Source organism: Lacerta agilis, chromosome 6, assembly GCF_009819535.1.
Source record: "Lacerta agilis isolate rLacAgi1 chromosome 6, rLacAgi1.pri, whole genome shotgun sequence".
Lineage (NCBI taxonomy): Eukaryota > Metazoa > Chordata > Lepidosauria > Squamata > Lacertidae > Lacerta > Lacerta agilis.
In genome coordinates, this window is record NC_046317.1 from 57591703 (window position 1) to 57618681 (window position 26979).

Here is a 26979-nt window from a genome sequence, read left to right on the forward strand (position 1 = left end):
CCAGTGGTCAGGGATGATGTGAATTGTAGTCCCAAAACATCTGGAGGGCTGAGTTTGGGGATGCCTGCTATAGACTTTGCTTAAAATTGAAAGCCCATTCTAGCTTGGGCATGGGCCCAGTACAGCAAAATACTCTCCCCCCCCCCCCACATGGTGGTCCTGATCTTTCTCTGGAATCAGACTCTTGCTGATATTTGTTTATAGGACTAGAACTCAGGATCACCCAAAGGTGCTGACTGGCAAAAGGTTCACCCAACATATAATTTAGTAGTCATCGCCTCTTCAGACCAAGGACCCACATTTAACCCCAATCTACTACTTGAGACCCATTTTTCTCTTTTTACTACGTATCTCCATCTTCCCTCTCCACCATGATCTCTCTTCATTCCTCCAGCTTTCTGCTTTACACTCTCTTTCCAACTTCTCCTTAAAATGTAGTTGTGACAAGAGCAAGAGGAGTAAAAATACAAATTATTAGAATCATCGCCGCCACCGTCATTTTTAACTTGATGTTTTGTTTTTTGTATTCGCAAATCTCATTGAAGAAAACAAATGTAGTTGTGACCTACCTAAATTTTGGTGAAACTGCAAATTATGTAATTGACTTGTGCAACTCAATATCACAAGGCATAGCGATGGCCACTAGTTCAAGCCTGATCTATATGCAGCTGAATTAAGTGATAGAGTAGCATTTTTCTACTTTAAGTTACAGGGGATTGGTGTATGTGTATGTCATTTTTTAATGCTTCCCCATGTTACAAAGGAACAAAAACAGCAAACAAACAAGCAATCATATTCAAACACACACACACACACACACACACACACACACACACACACTAGCACACCAGGAAGAAAGAATCTAGCCCAGCTGTCTCCCACTTGCTAGATTTCTAATTGAAAGGATATTTTTAGATAGACAGGTTCCAAGCCCAAGTATCAGACCATTTAAAATATATAGGCAGCAAACTTCACTATCATTACAAATGGCTTGGGGGAGCATTATCTGTCACAGAATAAGTTATGCCTGGGAAAATGGAAGTTAAAATAAAACCTAGTCAAACTGTTCCCATAAACACATGTTTGATAGGTTTGAGGAAAAACACTCCTCTGTAGTGTTTTTCCTTTGCTGTGGAAAGAACTCTTGAAAGAATGTCAGAGTTTCCTCTGTACAGAACAGAGATATAAAGCAGTTTACTGGGAAAGGGCAACAGGAAAACAGAGGAGTACCTCAGTCTATTCTATCTACGCACAACTCAGATGCAGTTATCAGTTTTCTCAGAAATAGCAGCTCAGACTAGCGATGGGCAAATCTGTCACTTTTGGTTTCTCTGAGTTCCCATTTTTCCATACTTAAGGCCAGTGCTACACATTACAGCATCACTTTGTGAAAAATATTTTTAGAAGTCCTCATAAATCCATTAGCATTTTAGGACAATTTTTTCCCTAACATACACATTTTTGTATGCAGCTTTGCCTAATATGCACAGTTTTGTGAAACAATTTCCCATAATATAATATATTTGCTTATGCTATTTCCACTAATGCATGCATTTTACCCTAGTAAACGCATTTACGCACACATGACTTGGTTGGAAAATTTCATTACAAAATTCAGAAAAGTGTGAATTTCAAAGGATGACTGAGGGCAATGTCAATTTTTATGAATACATTAAATCTGGAACTTTTCCTAATATTGATTCTGCATAATATTTATTGTTATTTATTAAAATCATTGTTATGCCACAATAACCAGAGATGGCAAGAGCCTTTATTGACTATCAGGGATAACCTAGGGATGTGGAGGTATGTTTCCAGTTGCTGACAAAAGCAACTAGAAGTTTGTGCCTGCCTAATCTCAGGTGCTACCACAGTGAAAGTCCTTCTATGCACCACTCTGAAGTGGACATCTGCAGGCCATAGTATAGTTAACAGGGCCTGCTGTACTCTTCACAGTAGCTTCAGAAGTTTGTATTCGTGTTTGTGTTGAGTACTTGTTAGGAGCACTCTTAACAGGGCATCCCTCAGGCCAGAGAGCTGTTGCTGTTGCATGAATGGTATAGTTTCATATGCCCATCTCTGACTTTTGACTTTTGACTCTTAAACTTTTCCATTTCCAGCTGGATAATCCAATAAATTTAGGTGGATGTTAAAGTTACAAGAAAGGAAATTCCAACTAAACATCAGGAAGAACTTTCTGGCAGTAAGAACTGTTTGACAGAAGAACAGACTCCCACAAGAGACAGTGTATTTTCCCTCCTTGGAGGTTTTTAAGCAGAGGTTCTATGGCCACCTGTCATGTATAATCTAGTTAGATTCCTGCATTGCAGGGGGTTGGACTAGATGACCCTTGGGATTCATTCCAACTCTACAATTCTATGATTTGTTGATCCCCACCTGCACCTTGTTAATTGTGCAAATTATAAAGCTCCTCGTTGACATGTATTTCGTTATTAATTATCAATTAACCATCAATTTGACCATTATATGAACTCTGTGTTCTGAAACATTAGCCTGAGCACATTCAGCCCTATTAATTATGCTATTAAAAGCACTTAGAAGCCATAACCGGTAACAGTACCGCTAGTGATTTAAAGGTTAAGGGAATGTGCACAACTATATAAAAAGATGGGATAAATCATTAGGGACAGAATTGGAATCTTTACTCAAAGTGCAACTTCAATACAAAGAATCAAAGCTTAGCCATCAGATCTAATGGCAGTGCCATTAATTTCAATATATAAATTATGGCAGCATTACAGGGCTGCAATGCTGTGCCTGACTGGCTGAAAAGGTAACACAGATATTTAGGATAAAGTTTTACATGATGATAATCAGTCCTAAAAATTAACACACCACTGAACACCAAAATGGTACAGCAAACAGATAAATAGAATTAGAGTATAGCTAGCCTGAATTTTGTGATCATGAAACAAAATGTACTGTATTACATCTACACTTATGCACGCTATTTGGTTTCCTGCTGATATTTCATCCACTAGGTGGCTCCAGTATTAAACTGTAAAGTCCCTTAGGAGTTTGTTTCAACAGATGTTCAGCATAGTTCTCCTTGATATGCTTCCAGTATATGTAAACAGGCATAAATTCAAGTTTGTGTGTATGTGCTTTACAGGACAGAAGCCAATAACACAGTAAGATTAAGAATCCCATCCCAATGCTACTTTCCATTGCTATGCAGGAGTTTATTCCACAGCAGCTGATTCCTCTAAAGAAGGGTGGCTAAGCTGTGGCCCTTCAGATGTTGTTAAGCTCCAAAGCAATGATTTTACTTTGGCTGCAACACCAAACTCTAGTTTTGGGGGCCCTGGGATAATGTGCCCTCACTGATCCACCCTCTTTAAGGACACCCACCTTGTCCTAGCCAGTCACTCCTCATTTTCTTGCCCTTTTATTCTGGATCCAGTCAGCATAACTATGCAGAGAAGAACTGAAAGGCAAGGGAAGGGTGCTGTTCCATCTCTTCATTCATTACTGTAAGCATACTCAGAGAGCGAAAGTGGTGTCAGGCTTCAAGCGGACACCAAGGAATCTCTGCATTAACTCTATCTTCCCTGATCTTAGAAGCCATCTGAGCCTCCTTGCCCACTAAAATATGCTGGGAAGCCCTTCCCTTAATCTTGAAGGGTCAGAATGCTTGGGAATATAGCAGACCCCTTTTTGTTGTGTTCACCATACTCTGGGATAATTTATCTAGTAAGACTCACCAGCACCTTAACAAATATAAATGAAATTGTTCCTTTTAAGACTTGATTAAGGCTGCATTCCTAACATACTGATTTGGAATGGGGAATAAATCCCACTTAACTCAGTGGAATTTAGTTCTGAATACACATGGATAAGAATTAGATGTAGGGCTATTTACTGTATTTCAGAAGATGTTGAGATGATGATGATGATGATGATGATTTAAATGATCTCAATTTATTATTTGTTAGTTCACTTGAGTATAGAATGTGGGGTATAAATTTTAATTAAGAATAATGTTCACCTGTCTGTTTTTCTGCAATTGCTTTTCTGCACTCCTTAATCCTTCTCCAAAACATTCCTTGCTTTATTTCTCCTTCTCTGGACATTTTGAATGAAGCTTCCATCCTAAGCAGGCTTAGTTGGAGGATATCTCATTTAACATGGTGGTACTTAGTACTGAGTAAATATGCATAGGATTTCACAAGACTGCAATTCTTTGCATTCTTTGCATAGTGGAACGTATTTCAAAGTAAACATGTATAGGATTGTGTTGTAAATCAGCCCCTTCTCTGCACATCCCAGCCTTCACCTTGCACCATACAGCAGTCCCAACTGAGCTATTTGTTTTTGGCAGGAAGTATCCTCTGTTCTACCAAAAGAGGACACTGGCAACAACTTCTAGTTTTATTGTGTTTTTATATGTGTTGGAAGCCGCCCAGAGGGGCTGGGGCAACCCAGCCAGATGGGTGGGGTCCAAATAATAAAAGTGTTGTTGTTGTTGTTGTTGTTGTTGTTGCTAAGTAATAGGGGAACACATTTCTCCCACTGTCAAACCCTCATGTTTAAGAGCAGCAACAACAGTAAAGTAGAATTTAATAAAAGGTAAATACTTAAAATAGGGCAAATTCAGCGGCCTGGGAGGTAGAAGATGGATAAAGCCAGGTGAATTAAAGGCAAGAAGACGACATTGGATTGTCTTTAAAAAACTAAAAACTTTTAACTGGATTTTATCTGTTTATATTGTATCCTGTTACGTCACTTTTTCATAAAGTGACTAACAAATAATAAGAATGGTAATGGTAGTAGTAGTAGTAGTAGTAGTAGTGATGGTAAGAGAAGGAACTCAGATCACCCATGAAAAACTAAACTCCACAAATATTCATTCAAAGCATAAAACAATGGAGGGTGGGCACCACTTTTTCCTTTTTCCAAGTTGGGACAGGCACCAGGCTCTTCCCAAAAGCCTTTTCCACCCTGCCAATTCTTTATGGTGTGGTTGTTACTTACACAAGAGTATTCCTCATTGATTTCCAAGCATATCACTTCAGTGGTCATAACGTTCTTGATATTGAGGCAAGTGATGCTAACCTGACAAAAAGAAGGAGAAGCAGCACTGTCATTGTGGCAGGAGGAGTGGGTACAAAATCGTGCTCAGCACAGGGGTAGAGAATCTCTTTGGCTGGAGGGCCAGATCCTTATCTCCCCCCCCCCCCCATATTGTGGGGCAACTTTGATAGCTGGGTGGGAGAAGTTGATCTGCAGAATGGTGGGAGCACCCAGTGGGATTGGACTTTTTGCTCACCAGCTGATGAGTGGACAGTTCAGTCCTGCTCTCTACAGGGGTCTGCTTTGCCAGTATGTTCCCCACAGGAAATGCACTGATGAAGCAGCACCCCACAGGATTGAATGCCACTGCCCTACCCACTGGCAGGTGGGCATGGTTTTGGGGAAAAGGCCTTGTGGGCCAAATTTGTACCTTCTGGTGGGCTAAGATTAGTGAAGTAGCTGGAGGCTGCCCATCCTTGATTTAGTATTAGGAAATGTTAAGCCCTAGACAGCTTTGCATTCCACTAGAGGTGTTCCAGATGCACAAACCATCCAATCAACCCCCTATTTTTGAAACTGTCATCCCAGTGGAACCATCCCCATTCCAATGGTTTTACTTGGAGTCGACAGAGAAACAGAATGTAGACTTGCAATTTGCAGGCGCTTTCCAATAGGACTGAAACAATGAATTGGTTAGTTAGTGGGATTAGCTTTGAATATAGAAATCAGATTGTCCTACTATTTCATTGCACCCAAAGCAGCAATCTAAATCCTTCATGCTTCTTACCATCGCAGTACTGTCACCAGCTTCAGTTGTGGTAGCTATATTTGAAAAAGTATGTTTTGGCAGCTCTGTAGAAGTAGATGTCAGAAGTGGTGTTGAAGTTGTGTTTTGAATTGTCTCATTTCTGGAACTGCCCTGTGTTGGAGATGCTTGCACTGTTGTATTTGAAGTGGGTTTTGTGGTGAGTGCTTCAGGGCTGGTGACATTTGTACCATTTGTTGTCTCAGTTGATAATATTTGATCTACAAGAAAGAACACACAGACACACTTGGAATGCCTGAAAAGTTCTAAAACCAAACCATGCTTCTGCATTTACTGGAATCTGTCTTGATAAATGGCATCAGGGTTGTGTCATATCTCCAGAAGCACAGCAGATTTACTTCCGTATGACATAAATATGGGAAATAGTGCAAGGGGAAAGTGTCAAAACACTCCCCATCCTAACCCCTGGGAGCACTTTGCCAATCCAACCTTACCCTGCTGCTTGAAACTAAAAGCAAAAACAATCCCCAAAACAAAACGTGGAATATAATGCCATGGCCCTCCCTTTATCTTATCTAGTTTGGTCCTGATGTCAACTTGGGTACAGTAGGTGGGGAGGGACCAATTCACCCAAGTGCCTTTAAAAAAATCTGGCTGATCCTTAATAATAATTTTATTATTTATACCCCACTCATTTGGCTGGGTTTCCCCAGCCACATCCTTAAAAACAACAACACTCCAGTTAACTTAATTAGTGCTAAAGCACTTCAAGAGTGATGCCTAATTACTGCCAATGAAATGTCACAACCCAAAGTGTTTACTGCTCGTTTCTGGATCAGACATATAGATTGGCCAAAATAAAGGTGGCTAGAAAATCCGTTTTTAGTAATATTATAACAGTATAAAGTTGGCATATTTATTTCAGCAGAATTGCACTATTTTTTATTTTTAAATATATATATAGCCAGGAAAGTGCTTTCATACTAATTAATGTATTGATTATAAAAACACAAAAAACACAAGGACATAAAATTTAACACTCACTAAAAGATGCACTGAAAGTGTGCTGAGTGACTGATTCATCAAGGCAAATGCGGAAAGTATGCCTCTTAGATGGAAGAACAGTGCTGAGAATCAGCCATATTCCTGCCATCATATGCTGCACCACACCATTCCCTTCCTCTTCTTTGCATAGCTGTCAACTTTTCCTTTTTTTGGCGGGAAATTCCCTTATTCCAGTGCCGTTTCCCATTGCAAAAAAAGGGAAAGTTGACAGCTATGGCCGTTTCCCAATGCAAAAAGAAAAAAAGAAAAAAGGAAAAAGGAAAGTTCACAGCTCTGCTTCTTGGTAAGCAGCCATGACCTGCAGTGTTGGGAAGCTGAGAGAGCCCCACCCACGCAGCCCTACTTGGCCACTTTACTGTCCTGTCCTGTCCCATCCCACCCCCACCCTCCAATACATCGGACTTTCGCTGGTCCGAGAAAATATGAGAGAAGCAGTGGGAAAACATAGGACAATAATTTGATGGTGCAATTGTGTGGACATCCCATAAGAAAAGGAATAAATGATGCAGGGAGATTCCATACTAAATGCCTAGTATAGAATCATCCTAAGTATCAAGCCAATACCAGTGCCTTTTTACCTGTTGATTTAGTAGTTGAGATGGAGAAGTTCCCAGGTGGCAATTCTGTGGTACTGCTGCTTGTCAATAGCTGTGTTGTATTGCTGGGTATTACTGCAGAAGGACTCTCTGAAGCTGGAGCAGTAGTTGAATTGGCTGTATCACCAGCAGCTTAATCATATGGAAAAGTAAGGAAAAGGATTTATAGCTCAACAGCACTGTAGGTCATTGAGTCTCTGGTGGGGCTCAGAATAGGAGTGCTGCAAAGAAGGCGGCCTTGTTCATAGCTGCATGTTCATTATTTAATGCACTGCAGGTGTGGAAGAGCCACCACAGTCCAGACACCACAGACAGAGGTTTCTTGTCACCAAAATGGAGATAGTTAGCATTGTCCGAAACAAAAATCAAAGTTGCCTGTGCTCCGTTTATAGTTTGGCAACACATGAAACTGAAACAGACTATTGTTATTCTAATTTATTTTAAATATAGAATCACAGAATTGTAGAGTTGGAAGGGACCACAAGGCCATCGAATCCAACTCTCTGCAATGCAGCAATATTTTGCCCAACATGGGGCACGAACCCACGACCCTGAGATTAAGAGTCTCATGCTCTACAAACTGAGTCACTCTTATGTAGCTATATCCATGCACATCAAATTTTACAAATAATGGAATTGATAGGTTCCAACCCTAGGGACTTACAATCTAAAATAAACACAGGGAAACAACGGGGGTGGGGAGAATGGAGGCACAGGTAAAAACATGCTATTGTTTAAATTACTCATACTGTGGCTTAGTTACAATAGGTTATTGACTGTTTCAAAGGCTCCCTGTAAAAAATAGGTTTTAAAGTAGAACTTGAAGGCAGAAAGACAGGCAGTCATTTGGTGGCATTCTGGAAGGCAGTTCCTGGTATAAGGACCAGGAAGAGAGAAAGGGCATAATCACTTCAGGGTGTGAGAGAACTCTGGATAGTTGAAAATGATGAAGCTGGGTGGACAAAGGTTGCAGGAAGGGATGTGATGGAATGTAAGATTGAATAGATCAGAGAGGCAAAGCCATGGGGGGCTATGAAGTTAAGGACAAGCAACTTGTGCAGTATCTGTAAGGAGGACAGGAACCCAATGTAGAGATGAAAGGAGAAGTGTCCATGTAATACTGTCCAAGAGATGAGAGAACTGAATAATTTCGCCAGCCAAGTGGATCAAGGGAAGAGGAGAGAAAAGGAGTAGTCAAGGCAGGCGAGAGATGAAAAGGCAAAGACCAGGACTTTTCCATAATCTGTCAACATCTTAGATTAAAAAGGGCTGCCTTTTTTTTTTCTTTTAGGCAATTTATTAATAGTGATACTAATGACAAACACTACTAGCAGAGGCCGTTCAAACCTGGCTTGTTTGATGGAGACAAATGTAGTTTTGTTCCTTAAAGTAAGGCTTTTTGAATTACCTTTTCTTTTAACATGAGGACAGGTTTGTCTCAGAGGCAGGGAGCCCCAGATCTTGGAACACAGGCAGCAAGAAAATAAGTTTAAAATCTCCTTCCTGTGCTTCCTTGTATTTTGCAAAAGCTGCATTTTTGTTCATTTTAAAATATGACAATTCCATGATCCAACTAGTGAATGGTGATTCTGATATATCTGAAGACTTCCTGTACCATACATTGCTTTTATAAATCCCTCAGTAATTATTTTATTATTTTTGTTCCATTCATTAAATTTCTATACTGCCCTTCATCCAAAGATATAAAAATACATACCATAATAACAAGCAAAAAGAGTAACCGCACCACACAAACACAGTCTAAAAGGCTATAACCAAAGGCCTTGGATATTTATTATTTCATTTAATATAGCAGTAGAGAAGAGAAAACAGTTAAATGCACTTTAGTTTGAATATGGGCAATAGTTTTGAGGGGAATTTTAATTCTGTCCCCCCATACCACCCTGTTCTCTCTTCAGGTCAAAAGGTTAGAACAAGAACAATAAATCAATTATTTCCCAGTGTTTCAGTAAGTTGTTTATTTATACCCACCAGCCTTATTAAAAGAACAGTCTGTTGTGCAAGAGGATACACTCTCTCTGCCAAGAATTCTGGATTATCTTAAAATTAATCTAGAACAAATATTCAGAGCCAAGCGCCTGAAACAGCATGATTGATGTATTAAATGACACTACCCAGGATGTGTGTATTTCATATGATCACAAGCTGACCATACCTGAGTTGGTCCAAGACCCTTCAGTGGGCACATACCCCCACCTCACATCAAGGTGCATAGTACCCAAGGGCTATCAAGTTATTTTGGCATCTAAGGCAGAAAATTCCACAAGCTCCTCTCATTGGACACTAAAAATACAATTATGATAAATTAAATAATTACTGCTTTGCTGCCCTTTTGAGACACCAAAAAAACAACTACCTGAGACTTATTTCTAGCAGAACAAAGTTGGCACCTCTATGCTGTTTAGTGCTACCATGCTGCAGCTATTGAACAAATGGAATCATACCCTTTGCTGAGCATCCTACACCATTTCAGAGTAGATTCTGTGGGCCAAACTAGATTTGACAGCAGAAGGTCCATGATCACGTCTTCTGCAGTTGTTAAGGATGGGTCAAAATACAGACCTGTGTGTATGTATGTGTATTCTTGATGTTACTTATCAGAGGCTGAAAACAAGGCTAAGGGGTTCAGTGTGACCTTTGAGATGCTAGGCAAATAGAAACAAGACAAAAAGGGATGTTGCGATCTGAGGAAGCAGATGTGTGCAAACACTGACACAGTTGACCAAACATGACTGTTAAACTCCAGACTGTGTATGCAATCAAATGCCAACAGTGCCCTTCAGCTCTCTATATTGGACAAACAGGCCAAACCCTACGCCAAAGGATAAATGGACATAAATCTGATATCAGGAATCACAAGACAGAGAAACCAGTAGGAGAACACTTCAATCTCCCAGGACATTCTATAAAAGATCTCAAAGTAGCTGTCTTAATACAAAGAAATTTCAGAAATAGACTGGAAAGAGAAGTGGCTGAATTGCAACTAATCACCAAACTTAGAACCATGGAGAAACCTGGTCTGAACAAAGACATTGGATTCTTATCTCATTATACTTAACAAAACTATCTTTAGCCATCTCACCCCTTGCCTTTCCCTGCAAGACTAATTGCAGCCGTTAAGAGTCGTCAACAGGTTTTCCACACCTATCAGCTGATCACCCATTCCCACCACCCTCTGAGTAATACCCCTCCCCACTCCCTCACTATATTTAAGGATTTGGTGACTTCTGTTTCAGTGTATCTGAAGAAGTGTGCATGCACACGAAAGCTCATACCAAGAACAAACTCAGTTGGTCTCTAAGGTGCTACTGGAAAGAATTTTCTATTTTGTTTAAACTCCAGATAGTCCTTCTAAAACCTGTCTTCAAGGCTAGACAGCTACACACAGGGCTTTTGGTACTAAAAACAGCCCTATAAGAACCCCCCCCCCCCAGAAGCAAAGAACTGTGTCAGCACATGGCAGAGGAGGGCAAAGGAGCAATTGTTGAGTGGAAGAAGAATAGCATGCCAAAGAGATTGACCTAGATGTGGCTAGAGCCATGGGGCAGTCACTATCAACTCCAGAACTGTGTAAAGATCTGAACACATCCAACAGCAAATCAGAGGTCAACAGAGAAAGCCAAAGCAGCGTGTGCACTGCCAGAATCTCTGGCCTCGTTTATATCAGCTATATTAAAGTTTGGCCATCAACACTTTGGATTGTGCTTGGAAGCACCATCTGGAGGCCTCCCATAAGCAAGCACCCACCTTTATTCTAGCTGCTTCATTCTGGACTGATTGCAATTTCTGAAGAGTCTTCAAATGGAGTCTCATGTAGAGTACACTGCAATAATCCAATCCAGATGTTTCACCTTGGCTGAAGGAGAAAGGCTTAAAGTCTCTTCTCCCAGCTATGTAACTCCTAATATGAATCAGGCCCACCTGCAGTTGCATTTTTTTCTTTTAAAAAACAGTGGGAGATCCAATCACAAATCTCTTGCCATCTCATCTAACTGCGCCCTGTAAAACAATATTATTATGTGCTACATGTTCAAGGACAAATAGACTTGCACAAAGTAACAGCTATACTTTCCCTCAGGGCTTTCCTCCAGCCAAAATGATATGCGTAGCTAATAGGACGATTTTCTCCAAGGACAGCTGCTGTACTGTATTTTCTTTGGGCATCAATGACTTGTCTATCACGAAACCATAAGACTCTGAGAATGGGCAATTTGTTTCAGCCTGAGTTTGGTCAAAACTAGCATAGATATAGCCATAAATCAGCAGAAGTATCCATCGGCAAGCACAATTACAGGACCAATGTCCTTTATTGCCATCAGGACTTATTTACACATTGTGTGAGGGATGCGGAAATGATCTACTTTTGATGAAAACTGGCTCCCCCAGCTGCCAAACCTGGAGAGTAGCAGAAGTGGCAGCTGCAGTAATTATTATTATTCTTTAATAAATTTGTATACTACCCTTCATCCGAAGTTTCCAGGGCAGTTCACAACATACAAATACAAAATGAGAACACAAAATAAAACAAAAACAAGCCAATCACCCCACTCCCATAAACACATCAAAAAGGCAATAGAGTGTTAAATTAGCCAAAGGCCTGATTATAGAGAAACATTTTCACCTGACGCTTAAAGAAATATAATGAAGGTGCCAGGCGAGCCTCCCTGGGGAGAACAGTCCACATGGGGAGCCACCACAGAAAAGGCCCATTCTTGTGTTGCCACCCTCCAGATCTATTGTGGAAGAAGAAGTGCCTCAGATGATGATCATAGGGTCCAGGTCGGTTCATATGGGGAGATGCAGTCCTTAAGGTACAGCAGTCCTGAGCTGTTTAAAATATTATAGGTCAAAACCAGTACTTTGAACTGGGACCAGAAACCAATTGGCAACCAGTGCAGTTGGGTCAGGAGCAAACCATCTTGCTTCAGTGAGCAACCTAGCTGCCAAATTCTGCACCAGCTAAAATTTCCTAACCATCTTCAGAGGCAGCCCTATGTATAATGCATTGCAGTAATCTAATCTAGAGATTACCACAGTATAGATGACAGAAGTTAGGCTTTTCCTGCCCAGATAGGGGCACAGCTGGGCCACCACCTGAAGCTGATGGAAGGCATTTCATGCTACTAAGGCCACCTGAGCCTCAAGTGACAGCAATGGATTCAGAAGTACCCCCAAACTACAAGTGCAACCCCATCCAGAGCAGGCAACATCACATCCATCTGCTCTATGGAACCACCAACTGACAGTGCTTCAGCCTTATCTGGATTGAGCTTCAGTTTGTTGGCTCTCATCCAGTCTATTACCAAGACAAGACAATAGTTCAGCACATCTACTGCCACACCTGCAGATGTAAAGGAAAAGTAGAGCCAGGGCTTTTTCAGATGGAACTCACTGGAACTCAGTTCCAGCACTTCTCAGGTGGGCACCATTGTCATATAACAGAAAAAGGAAAGTTTTTTTTCTAGAAAAACAGCACTGATTATAGCTGGGTGTCATCAGCATATTGCCAACTACACATTCCAAATTTCCAGATAACCCCACTCAGCGATTTCATGTAGATGTAAAACAGCACAGGGGATAAAATTGAACCCTGAGGAACCCCAAATTGAAGGCTCCACAGGGCCGAAGAGCACTCCCCAAGCATCACTCTCTGGAAACGTCCATCCAAGTAGGACTTGAATCACCACAGAGTGGTGCCACTCACCCTCAACTCGGACAGCCACTCCAGAAGGATACCATGGTTGGTGGTATCGAAAGCTGCTGAGAGGCTGAGGATAATTAACAGGGACACATTTCCCCATCTCTCTCCCAACAGTGGTCATCATGCAGGGTGACCAAAGCAGTTTGTGCACCAAAACCAGACCTACACTACATTTGAAATTGATCTAGAAAATCTGTTTCCTCCAAGAGCGCCTGAATCTGATCCATGTTCCCCGCTGAATAATCTTGCCCAAGAAGGGGAGACTGGCAACTGGCCAGTAGTTAGCTAGATTTCCCCAAACCAGAGAGGGTTTCTTAGGAGTGGTTTGACAGGTGCCTCCTTCAAGCAGGCAGGGACCACTCCTCTTGTAAGGAGGCACTGATCACTTCCCTGGCCCAGCCAGCTGTCCCCTCCCTGCTAGTTTTGATCAGCCACGAGGGGCAAGGGTCCAGTGGTCACCTTGACTGATTGAAGCACCTTGTCCACATCCTCAAGCAAGCCTTACTAACTGAAACTCATCCAAAACAGCAAGACTAGACAGTGCTCTGGACTCTCCTTCAGATTCATCTGCTGTAACAGTCAAGATCCTGGTGGATGCAAGCAATTTTATAATTAAAATGTTTTGCAAACAAGTTACAGCAAGCTACCACCAGTTCTGTCACCTCCTTCGGGTCAGACTGTAAGAGGCCTCACACAACCTGAAAAAGTTCTGCCAGATGGCACAATGAGGATGCAATGGAGGCAGCAAAGTATGCCACAAGGTGGGCTCAATGAAGGCCCCTCACCAGTATTTGATTGCATTCAAACAGAGTTTCCCTCCACTCTCATTCGAATTGCCTCCTAACTTGTTTTCTTGCCTTAAGTTCTGGAATATACCAGGAAGCAGGAAAGGGCACTTAGAGGCGCTCATGTCAATGGCCCAAACCATTTGGATGTTTTAGAATTCGGCCAGGGCTTCAACAGGAGTTCCCATCGTAGCTGGAAAATCCCCCAGAGTCGTCAGGAAACTCACTGGGTCCATTAGCCTCTGAGAACAGTAATGGGACTTAGGCCTTCTATAGGAGATGTAGAAGAGAAGAAGGCCATGTTTTACAGTGTCCTCAAGATGAGAAAAACATGCCAAGCATGTTATACTAATGCCAGGCTGAGACCTGGCACCCACCTCTGGCTATATTTAGTTATACATTTTAAATAGTAGCAAGAGAACTGTATCCTGTTTTAAATAACAGAGTATAAGAAAGCCTCAAACAAAAAAGCATATTGAGGGAAAGGAACTATTTAAAATAGCTCTTGCCAATGGCACAGTTTATTTTGTGTGAAGCAGGTCTTTAATCACAAGGGAGGCCTGTGATGTAGTGACTAAAGAAGGATCTGTGCATTCTATTCCTGACTTTGCGAAAAGAGCAGGATGAACCTTCTATGGATGCTTGCATGTTTCCTTCTCGAGGCAGTGGAAACATGTAGGAGTCAGTTAGCTATCTGTCATTCACCATGGATTGAAAGATAAAGAATGCAAAGGAAACGCAATACAAATGTGTGTGTGGGGAAATAATCAATTACATAGTGTTATGTATCATTTTGGCCTGAAAACAACAGTGGATATTTATCTTATTAGCTGGGTTGCTTTCCTTTCCAAACATGGGATAGATAAGAGAACAATGGCAATGGACATACCAGTTTCTATATGTTGGAATTTTCTGACATCCCCACTTGAAGGCACCCCAGAAGCTGCAGGTAGCACAACACACCACTGTCTAAGTATCACACTGGCCAGCAACAGGGGAATCTTCTTATCACGCAGATGCTTAAAACTTTGGACTGGTTGCCAGTCAACTACCAGGTCCAATTCAAGGTCCTGGTAGTGTATAAAGCCCTGAACAAATTAGAATCCTAGTACTTGAAGGAGTGTCTCCAATACCATCAGCCCTGCTAGTTGTCTCCTCCATGAGGGTGGCAATATGGGAATGCACATTTTCTTTGCTGGCTCACCACTTGTGGAATGCTCTCCCCAGGAAGCCTCGCCTGGTGCCTTCATTGCATGTCTTTAGGTGCCAGGCAAAAACATTCCTCTTCTTTCAGGCCCTTGGCTAATTAAACAATCTATGTCCTTTTAAACTGTGGGGTGTTTGTTATTATGTTTATGTTTGTTATTATGGCATGTATTTTTGTGTTTTTATATTGTAAACTGTTCTATGATCTTCAAATGAAGGGCATCACAGAAATTTACTAAATAATAATAATAATCAGCAGGAGTTGATTGCTGGTTGAGGCCATAGGACAGATCCTTCTCAGTGGCGCTGTCCCATTTATGGAACTTCCTCCCCTGTAAGATATAGCTGACCCTAGTTGCATTAAAAAAAAAAAAAAAAACTTCATCCAGGCATTTTGGATGCCGATTCTGTAGATTCTACTGCTGTTTCTAATGATTCCCTGATTGTTATGTTAAAGGCTTCTTTTTTAATTACTGTTTCAAAAATATTGAATTGCTTTTATTGTAATTTGCCCTGTGTTTCCTAAGGAAGGAAGAGCAGGATATAAGAATGATGGCATAAAAAGATAAACTCCCATTCTCCCTGACCACTGGTCATGCCGGCTGAGGCTGATGGGTTTCGGAGTTCAACACCATCCAGAAAACCACAAGTAAACCACCCTGCTTTGGAGTTTCCTTTGCACTGCTATTGTAGAACACTTTAACAGCAACAAACAAGGAGGATAGTCTTTCTTCCACTCTGAATCCCAAAGGTGGATGACAGCATACAACATTAAGAACAATATTGGAACAGCTGTGCACACAGCAGCCATAACTCCATGTGAGTAAAGGGAGTTCCTCGTTTATTACTTAACAGAAGCCAAAGCTGATGTAAAAAAAACAACAACCCCAATTTGGAAAATTACACAGAATCAACTGAATAAATTAATTTAAATTGAATCGAACCCGCAACCCTGAGATTAAGTGTCTCATGCTCTACCAACTGATCTTAAATTAACAGTAGGGTTGACAGCACTAAATGTAGACCTGTCTATTCAGAAAAGAGTCCCATTGAGTTCAGTGGGATGTACCCACAGATAAATGGACTCAGGGTTGCAGCATAAATCAGATAAATATCTCTTAATGCAGTCAAACTCATTGAGATTAAACCATTCGTTCCCAGTCTGCTCAAGGACTGAGATCAACATCAGAAGCCATTCTCTCTGTTCTATTGCTTGGAGGTTAGGCGTGAGAGACAGGACCTTTTATATGATGGCATCTTTATTGTGCAACATCCTTTCTGGGTAGATCCACCAGGCTTCTTCTTTCCATTCATTCAGATGGGCAGTTAAGACCTACTTGTTCCACTGGGCAGGATATAAATTAATTAATTAAATCCATCCAAATACTCAAGGTTCACAAACTGCTTTTCAACCTGATCATTAGTTCTTTCATGCTCTTGCTTAATCCACTATTTTGGTTAACATAATAGAAATTTTTTAAAAACCCAGAAGGGGGTCTTCACTGCTAAAAGCTCTGAAAATTTTAGCTACAGGTATATAGTTATACCTGTTCAGTTTGTAAAACCTAATATTAAGCAATATGCAGCCACCTTTTAGAAACCCTTAAGTTGCTTATCCTGATTGCCTAAGTTCATGAAAAAAGAATTGTTTATCCCTTAAAAGCCATTCCTTTAGTAATGAGCATTAAAACCTCAATGAAGAATAAAAAAAGATTACTTAGTTCCATGAGATGAGGGTGCCTGGAAGGAAATTGAATTACAGGAAAAGAGATAAGATTTAAATGGGTAGCATTTTAAATAAACTCTAATAGTAATATTTTGTCTCCTTATAAACAGAGCAGGCAGATCTATCTAAATATAGTGGCTATACTGTCAACCAAGCAGTACTTCTCACCCATGTTTCATTGTAAGGAGGGACTGGATTATCTTCATTTGCAAAACACGTTGGCTATCATTAGATGTACATATTCAGATTTCAAGACAATGCTCAACATGCTGCACAGTGAAGATTTGAAAACCTCTGTATTCTACTAGTAACTCCTTAATTATGCACCACACTTTCAAGACAGTAGAAAAGGTATGTTTGAATCAACTTGTAAAGCTGATTAGCTGGCAATCCAAATTGCTCCACTGATATACCGGTAATCCTTTAGACCTGATTTGTACACGTAAAAGGACTTACAATGCATTCTGCAAGAACAGGAGACAAGATTTTTGTAGCAAAGCATAAGTAGAGTAATCAGCGTCATATACCACTTTCATAAGCCCTCATGAGTGTGTGCCATTGTTTACATAGACATTAGCAGAAAGCCTTACCTCATTACACTGGCATAGTTCCTAACACTTGGCCTCCCCAAGTGCCACAACCACCCAAACAAAAACTTCTGAACTTTTCCAGATGTTTTAGAAATCACCTTAACGTTTTGGCAAATATTTTCTCCACCTCACATACTGTAAAACAAGGTCCTAATTATTTCTTCTTTATTTATTCCTCCCCCACCCCCCAAATTTTCCTGCTTTTACACTTCATGTAGATACTTCACACTAAGAAACTTCAAATTGTTCTGTATTGTTAGAGCCCAAAGGATCCTTAACAGTGCACATGGGCGTGGTACTTGCCACAGTTGTCACAATTTTATGCACAGCTTGTTTTCATTAGTTTTGGAAACTCTGTATGAATTTATTAGCACCGAGAGTTTGCACTGCATTGCTGAAGCCAAGTGGACACAATAAACATAAAACCACTGGTGTTTGAAGCAGCTACATGTTACAGTTTGCATTAAAAAAAACACCCTTATTTGTATCAACTAGTTGTTGGGAATGACATTTTGCCAAGTTTAATATTATTTGCATTCTGCAAACTTTAGCAAAATATCATTTGCTCCAAGTATTGGTCCCCTTTTGGCTTTCCAACGACAATTAACTGAGAACTATTTGTCCCAAATCAAATCAAATAGTCCCCAAGCAACATAAACACATCTTTAAAATGATTTGTCCTCACACAGTCAAACGGAAGTTCTACATCATTACCTACACTACTCAAATATCTGTCTCCACAGAAACAAATGGAAAGTCTTTAACCTTTATTGGGTGAAACTGTGTAAGCTGTGAGGCTAACAAAGGGAGTTTGTATATTTAGCTTCCTCTGTATAATCAATCGTGAGCACACTATTTTTCATACTCCCTGAGAGTGTAATGTAACAGGTAATTCTAGACATGCCTGCTCAGAGGTAAGATCCACCAAATGCTGCAGGTCTTATTCCCAGGTAAGTAGGTGTAGGATTACAGCTTTAATTGATGTTGTAATTTAAATAAAAAGAGCAAACTTTACCAAAGGACTATAATGCACCCATAAATACACTCTTCCATCACACTGTTCACGGCAAGTACACCATGGGACTTCTGAGTAATACTGATATACATTACAACAGCCTTCACAAACCTGGTGCTCTCCAGATGTTTTTGGACTACAATTCCCATCAGCTGTTGGCCATGCTGGCTGAGGATGATGGGAGTTGTAGCCCCAAATATCCAGAGGGCACCAAGTTGGCAAAGGCTGATTTATTGGGTTGTTGTTAGGATTGTTGAGATAATTATAACTATGAACATCAAAAAAACCCACCCCACTATAGAAATGATGAATTTCATTACTACTGTTGTTAACAACGCTGTTCTTTGAACTATGCACTCTGCCTAGCAATGTTGGTTTTACAGATATGGAATAATACTGCTTAATTATGTTTCCACCTGCTGTTGCTGCAGCAGCTGGAACTGGGTTCCTCATGCACACAGCAGGCAACTCTCTCTCTCTCTCTCTCTTTGTGTGTGTGTGTGTGTGTGTAAGTTGTCTGCCTCTTACACCTGACTTTTGTTTCTGCTGTAGATGGTAGGAAGGAATCTAAGTAAGGTTAAGAGAATTTGAATAACATACATTTGTCAAAGAGCGGAATTTGATGGGAAACGGAGGGACAAGTGCTCATGGAGAGAAATGACTGGTTCAATTCAAATCAAACTTTATTAGCGTAGCCGACTGGCCATAGCATCTAAAAGACAAACACCAACAAAAATACAACAAATATGGTTACTTTTTTTTGTTTGTTTAATTATTACCTCTTTGGTCCGCTTAAAACTTCCATACAGAGTATCTATAATATGAGTTATTTTAGGGTAGTGAGAAATAAGATGGGCGATGAAATTGGTGTAAGCTGCCCAGCAGGGCAGGCTCCCAAGATTGGGAGCCTGTTGCAGAGCAGCAAATGGCACACCCTTCCCACCAAATTAAGATACACAGCATCCAAGGCCATTCAAGTTGTTTTAGCATCTGAGGTAGAAAGTACCACATCACATCTTCTTCCTCCCTGGTAGTAAAAATACAATAATAATAATTTAAATAACTAACAAAATCTGCTGTTTGAGGCAACCATCATGCTCAGGCTAATGGTAGGGCCACACCTGCGGCCCAGAGCCCATGGAATAGCATGTGATCTGTGTAAAAGTATTCACCAATAAAGCATACTCTCATGCTAAATCCACTGTGAAGATATAAGGCATTTATATGAACTTTTAGGTTTCATGCCATAAAAATCAAAACGTACACTGTTTTGTAACGGCACCAAAAATAGGCAAAGAAGCTGCATGACACACTGCTTTAAATAAATTACATACATGCACAAAGAGGGACACGGGTGGCACTGTGGGTTAAACCACAAAGCCTAGAGCTTGCCGATCAGAAGGTCGGCAGTTTGAATCCCCGCGACGGGGTGAGCTCCCGTTGTTCGGTCCCTGCTCCTGCCAACCTAGCAGTTCAAAAGCACATCAAGTGCAAGTAGATAAATAGGTACCGCTCTGGCAGGAAGGTAAACGGCATTTCCGTGAACTGCTCTGGTTTGCCAGAAGCGGCTTAGTCATGCTGGCCACATGACCCGGAAAAACTGTCTGCGGAAACAGACAAGCGCTGGCTCCCTTGACCTGTAAAGTGAGATGAGCGCCGCAACCCCAGAGTTGTCCGCAACTGGACCCAATGGTCAGTGGTCCCTTTACCTTTACCTTTACATGCATGAAGGGGGGAATAAATATGGTTTACTGTCTTACAGTCTCTAGTGCATGGATATACCAGTACTTTTGGGAATTACACTTGTATCTGATGATACACTGGGAAATGTGAGTAATATTATAAACATATATGTCTCTGAGAGAAATTCCATAGACTTTTGAATCAATTTCCAGGACATGCTGAACACAAGTCTTCGTTCAGTAACGCTTTGCTCAGTTAAGTCTCACATAATGATTATATGTGTCTTCTCATATCTTCCAGATGGTGAACTTGCAACTTTAAAAAGCAACATGAAAAGCAGCCACAGCCCTCTTAAATGGTATGTCCACTTGTTTGATTGCCCAATTATAACTGGATGTTATAATGATAGATTGGATGAGATTAAAAATGAAAATGGGAGGTAGTGGTAAGCACTTTTATTAGTACTCAGAGTGCAAAAGAGTATCATATTGATCCCATAGCATGCTAGCAGTGATAATGCTCAGATCCAGAATTTCATATATTGGATGAAATGGGAAATAACTGAAACTGAGAGGCCAGGATTACGACTTCCATCAGTATTTATATTTTATTCTTCCAGCGGTTATAATGAGCACCACCTTTGGGGACTCTGAGCTACATTACTCATGAATCTCTAGCTTTGCTCCTCTCCTGCCATGTGGCAGGAATTCAAAGGGTGGAGTCACTTTCCCTCTGGAAATATCCGATAAAATTCTACGCTTTCCCCCTCCTGAACCCTTTTTCCTATTCCATATGGCCTAGACAGGATTTGGGTGTGGGCTTTCTGCAGTCACGAACAATGCCAAAAAAGGGCGAAGAGAATGTGGGAAGGAGAGAGGATGACAGCTTAAGCCATTACATCATTGCAAGCAAGCTCACCTAATCAGCACTCAGACAAAACTGATAAAAGAGATTTTTGCTTGGCAGCTAGCCTGCTATTTCAATAGCTTATTCTTCAGACAATGGATTAGATTATATGAATATCTGGGTTCTATAATCTTTGTAAACTTTGAAACCTGACTGAAATAATTTGAATGTAATTGCTTGAATGTTTCACTTCAGCTCAGGTACCGGTAATTTGTCTTTTAGTTGTTTTTTTAACTATTTGAATTTAAATCTGTAATGATTAATCACATTATGAATTTTCTCTTCTAGACTGCACTTAAGTCTAACTGAATGAATACACCATCTCATAGGTACACATTTCAAATAAAATTAATTTGTGAATCTCAAAATGAAATTCAGCATCCAAACTGTATAATTATTAATTTGTAGGGAATATCAGGTTCAGGCTACTTGAATATTCCATTACTCATGCCTAAGGTAACTTTTCTTGAACCGTTAATTTAATATTTAAGCATCTTTTATGAGGCCAAAAGCAACATCAAAAACATTATCTTGACATGAAAAGCAGACGCTGGCTTGTATATTGATATAGTTTTCTAAATAACATAACTAACAATCAGCTGTGATTGCAACTTTCTTATTTAAAACAGATTGACCACAAACATGGTGGTCATCAGGACTGAAATCTGGAATGCCAGATCCACTTCAAGGGGCAAAGCTTCCTACATAGCATGGATAGACCACATGGCACCCTCCAGATGTTGTCAGAATGGATACCCTGCAGGATGGCTAATAGTCGGGGATGGTGGGAGTTGGAATTCAATAATTTAAGGAGGGCACCGTGTTACTACTCCTGTATATAAAAATCACACTTGCAAATCATATTTAGACATGGTTGAGATTGTCACATATGACATGGTAGTAGTCGTCTCAGTAGTGGCGCCCGCCCTGTGGAACGCCATCCCATCAGATGTCAAGGAAATAAACAACTATCTGACTTTTAGAAGACATCTGAAGGCAGCCCTGTCTAGGGATGTTTTATTGAATTTTTAATATTTTGTTGGAAGCTGCCCAGAGTGGCTGGGAAAACCCAGCCAGATGGGGGGTATAAATAATAAATATTATTATTATTATTATTATTATTATTATTATTATTATTATTATCACTACTACTACTACTACTACATGTTTTTTGCAATATTGAAGTTGTTTCCATGTAGGAGTTTTCTCTTGCTTCAGACATTATGTAGTGGCAAACATATATTTGTTTCTTAGCATACACACATGGAGGGGGGGGGGGCTATGGGCAACCCTAGCTCCCTAGTAGCATATAATAGGCATGTTTATAAAAATATGTTTGTTGCATTCATACATTACATTTTAACATGTGCACATAAAACAGTGTAACTTTGTTAAAAGTTACAAGTAGGTAGCCGTGTTGGTCTGCCATAGTCAAAACAAAATAAAATAAAAAATTCCTTCCAGTAGCACCTTAGAGACCAACTAAGTTTGATCTTGGTATGAGCTTTCGTGTGCATGCACACTTCTTGTTAAAAGTGTGTGTGAACTGTGAAGTCACAGTGAAAAATAATTTAAATAAATAAACAAATAAAGTTACAATAAGATGCTCTCGGAACATAAGCCATCTTTTTGGTAACTGGGAAAGCTGACCTTATTCTCATATAAATCAGTGGGAGTTGAGAAACTAGCATCTCACAATAGATGTCTTGCAGAACCGTGCAGGATCAGATCAATGTATCACTTGATGCCTCTTAATGCCATCAAGTGTACTACTATCTACGCAGAACAAAAACCCTAAAAGCTGCTTCACAATTGTGTAGGCTATAGCTACATTTCTGTTTGCTGTGGTAAACATGTAACGTGTGAAAGGGAGTTATGTATGACCTAAGAGCTGTGGGCATGCAGAGAACATGTGCTGGAAAAATGTGACTGGCTTAGGTTTACCAGTTCAAGTCTGCAGTGCGTTTGGATGTGTGTAATTCATTTTTGCCCCCTTCATGGATCACTGCCTTGTCGTGGTGAAGGGGCTTGAATTACTCATGGAAGCTATGGACAGGTCAAGATGGACAGGTCATAGTGGAGAGTTTGGACCAAACGTGATCCACCTGGAGGAGGAACTGGCAAGCCACTCCAGTATCCCTGCCAAGAAAACTCCATGGACAATTCATTTTTGCACTTAATATGTTTACCCACACATACCTCAAGGTAGCCTGGGAAAGCACAACTGATGCTGAAAATTAGGAACAGGAAAAAGACATAAATGTGGTTGACCTTTGTACCAAGAAAATGACATACTATCCACATGCAAACAAAGTGTTGTTTGCCTCCTCCTACAGTACTATAATTCCCAGCACCCTTAATAAACTGCAGCTACCAGGATTCTTGCGGGGGTGGGGTGCTTTAAATGTATGTTGTGTACACAGCCAGTGGATTCTGTATAATTACCAAGGGGGGGGCACATTTCCTCAACTACCAAGTGCCACCTCACAATACTGTCACCGTAGAAATGTGTCTGTAAATTACTCTTGTTCTCAATGTATTTAACTAACTTTATTTATTCATTCAGTTTGTCTACCACCCTACGTCTGAAGATCTCAGGGCGGTTCACAGCATAAAAATACAAAATAAAAACAATTACATCTTCAGAGAAATGCATGGCTTTAGCTGATAGTCTTTTGAACCATATTCAGTTTGCTTAGTATATTTCTGAAAGGTAGTAATAGTGTACTGAACGTTCTAAGGTGATGGAGGTTTTGGCATGGGATTTACTTGCATGCCATGATAGAACACAAATTAAAATATATAGCCAATTGTTTTTCATGTTTTAGAGAGGGAAACCCAGCACGATCACAACCCAAGATATGGTGACTACTAGGTTTACTTACCAAAACAAAAACAAAAACCATGTTTCCCTAATAGAAAATGCAGGCTCACTGATGAGGATATATCTAGGCAGCTAAGCAAGCTTCGTTTGCCTGCATTCCACCACTGTTTTAACTATGACATAATGCTTTTCATGCATACATTTCTAGGCAATATGCCCAAGAAGATAAAGTATTGTTGCAGAAGACGAAGCCAAGACACACAAGCATAAAATTACCTTGAAAATATTTGCCAAGTGTAGACAGGAGCCAAAAACAGAACCTTATGCGCATCTTCAAAATGCTAATTCATGTGTTGGAAAGCATCTCTAATTGCAATGGAAATCCAGCTCTAGTTGTACATAACTAATGGCCCTGAATCCACCTTCTCATCCACATTAGAAGCCTTTCAATGTAGTATGAATGAGAGTCACAATAGACAGGTGCATGCCGATTCCTATCTTTATTCAACATTGGACTTCTTTGGTAAATGTGCTTACATGATTTTCTCCCTAGCTGGGTCAAGTAATTGTGTGGAGTGAAGCCTACTTTTTAAAGGGAATAGAGTATCACATTGATTTTTCAATTACTAGATAAAATTTCAAAAGGGTTTAATAAAGTTCAACACTGAACTTGCAGATACAGTGATACCTCGGGTTACAGATGCTTCAGGTTACAGAATCCGCTAACCCAGAAGTAGTACCTCAGGTTAAGAACTTTGCTTCAGGATGATAACAGAAATCGTGCGGTGGCGGCATGGCAGCAGTGGGAGGCCCCATTAGCTAAAGTGGTACCTCAGGTTAAGAACAGTTTCAGGTTAAGAACGGACCTCCAGAACGAATTAAGTACTTAACCCAAGGTACCACTGTACTTCAGCAGTAGCAATTCCACATGTATTTTTTTTAAAAAAAACCTATATCTGGATGTTAGAAAGCCAGCTACAAGACAATTTTCACACACGACACTGAAAAAGCAGACTATATTATATTTATTTGTTTACAAAGTTAATTGCAGCCACACAAATTAGGCCTTGCTTTGCTTTTTCCTTTCTAAATCTTTGATTTTTAAACCTGAATGGTTTAAAACAGGAGGGCAATTAATTGCATATCCACCAAAGTGATGTCCTTGAAACATTTTGTGATCAGCTGCAGACACACACCTCTCCTGCTCACTTGATGTACATGGGCAGCAAATACAACTGCCATATGAACTGAGACTTGGCCAGTAGATGTAAGAAGGAAAAACAAAACCCCGCAAAATAAATAAACAGGCCGTGCCAGCTTCAGAGCAGGATAAGCACGATCCTTTGGGGAGTACTAAAAAGTGCAATAAACATTAAAAAGACAGGAATACAGCCCAGTGACTTGTCTAAGGAGGGTCTTATGGTCTAGTGGATAAAGAGAAATTAAAGTAGTCTGGCTGCAAAAGTGTGCAAAATACACAGTTGTGCTATACATATACTGTGTGGTACCTTCAGCTTAGAAAATAGCAACATAACATTCCCTAATCATTACTTTTTAAAGTTGTATAAATAAAATGCATAAGCATTCAAAAATAGTAACAGTAATTACCAAATATAGTCAGTTGTGCCAGCCACTATAGGCTAGCAGTCTACAAACAGACGCTCTCAGCTACACAGTCTAGGATTTTATATTTAATAAAAAATAATGTACCGGTATGTTAGTCTCTGGGATACTGAAGCCTTGCTAACAACCATTGGAGATAACTGGTATGGAGAATTGCAAAACCATGAATAAAATGTGTGCATCTGATATCCTTCTGCACATGGGCAACTATACAACTACATATAGAACCTGCAAAAATTCTATTTGCCACTAATTAGAGGATTTCAGTTGTGTGCACCATTCCTTTACATGCTATCCATTCTGTTTACCAGTTTGCTTCTAATGTTATTAGCATCTAGCTATCCAACAGATATTACAAGAGATAAACTTCTGTCAGTATTCAATAACTATGGCACAGGCAGAACAAGATTCATTCTTCATTTTCTGTCTGCAAAGTAACACAGCAGTTGTAAGGTTGCTCCCCCCCCCCCGCAATACTGCATACTCACCCAGCAGGCTCAAAGCACAGAACACTGTCCAGAATAAATGCCTCTCCTCCAGTACTTTAAAACTCCACTGTAACATTATTTCCAACGGCGAACTGTTAAGCAGTGCCTATGAGCAAAAGTGAGGTCAGTACTGAGTTCGATAGGATTCCCTTCTAAAAGATGTTTCCAAACCTCTGATCTCATAGCTTTATATAGTTCTCACATTTGTTAAACTTCCGCCCTACAATATTACATCAGTTTAACTCTTTCCTGGAAACTGCTTTCTATCACTGTGGACAGGACTTTCCCAGAATTTAAAACTATGTTAAAAATGTCACAGAAAGCTTTTTGAAGGTAATCTAACACAAGCAGAGAATGTAAATGCACATTTCATGTGCTGTAAACAGCAACATGGTGCATGTCAGAATTTTAAAAACTGCAAACAGATCACAAATCATTGGAGGGAACTTGGGAAAAACCTTACAAGAATCCAGTTCTGGCTCCTAGTACTACAAAATAAGCAATGGTAGAGTGAAGAAAAAAATAATGAATAACTTAATGTGAATTAACATCAAGTTAACCCAGGAGGGGACATTGCCTGTAGCTGGAAACATTCTGAAATGTAAGCATGCATGATTTTTAAAACCAATGAAATTAGTCCTTATTTTATTTGGGTGTCACTGCAAGTTACAAGAAGCTTCATTGTCACTGGATTTCTCTAAATTAAATGAGATAAATTACACTGGAAACATTTTGCTTGCCCTTCTTTTAATTACTTCACACATAAAAGTGTTAACGTTAACTCATACTTGTTTTAAGTTCCATAGGATTCTTCCACACAACAAAGCCACAATTCCACCTAGAGAGGAAGTGGATTCACATATGAAGCTGCCGTATACATTGGCACAATCAGCCCAGTATTGCCTCCTATTACTAGCATTAGCTGCCCAAAGTCTGCCTCACAGAGAGGT

At 40.2% G+C, this 26979-nt stretch overlaps 1 protein-coding gene across 1 annotated transcript in view; it reads right to left on the bottom strand.

Annotated features, from left to right (window-relative positions):
- The window catches only part of CD34 (CD34 molecule), a 40162-nt gene extending 13933 nt beyond the window's left edge, over window positions 1-26229 (bottom strand). The window contains exons 1-4 of the mRNA XM_033152908.1: window positions 26030-26229; window positions 7444-7593; window positions 5822-6060; window positions 4996-5076 (exon numbers count right to left, since the gene is read on the bottom strand). Of these exons, the coding sequence (XP_033008799.1) occupies window positions 4996-5076; window positions 5822-6060; window positions 7444-7593; window positions 26030-26105 (546 nt within the window). The 5' untranslated portion in view covers window positions 26106-26229. The remainder of the gene's footprint in view (window positions 1-4995; window positions 5077-5821; window positions 6061-7443; window positions 7594-26029) is intronic.
- Window positions 26230-26979: the final 750 nt, after the last annotated feature.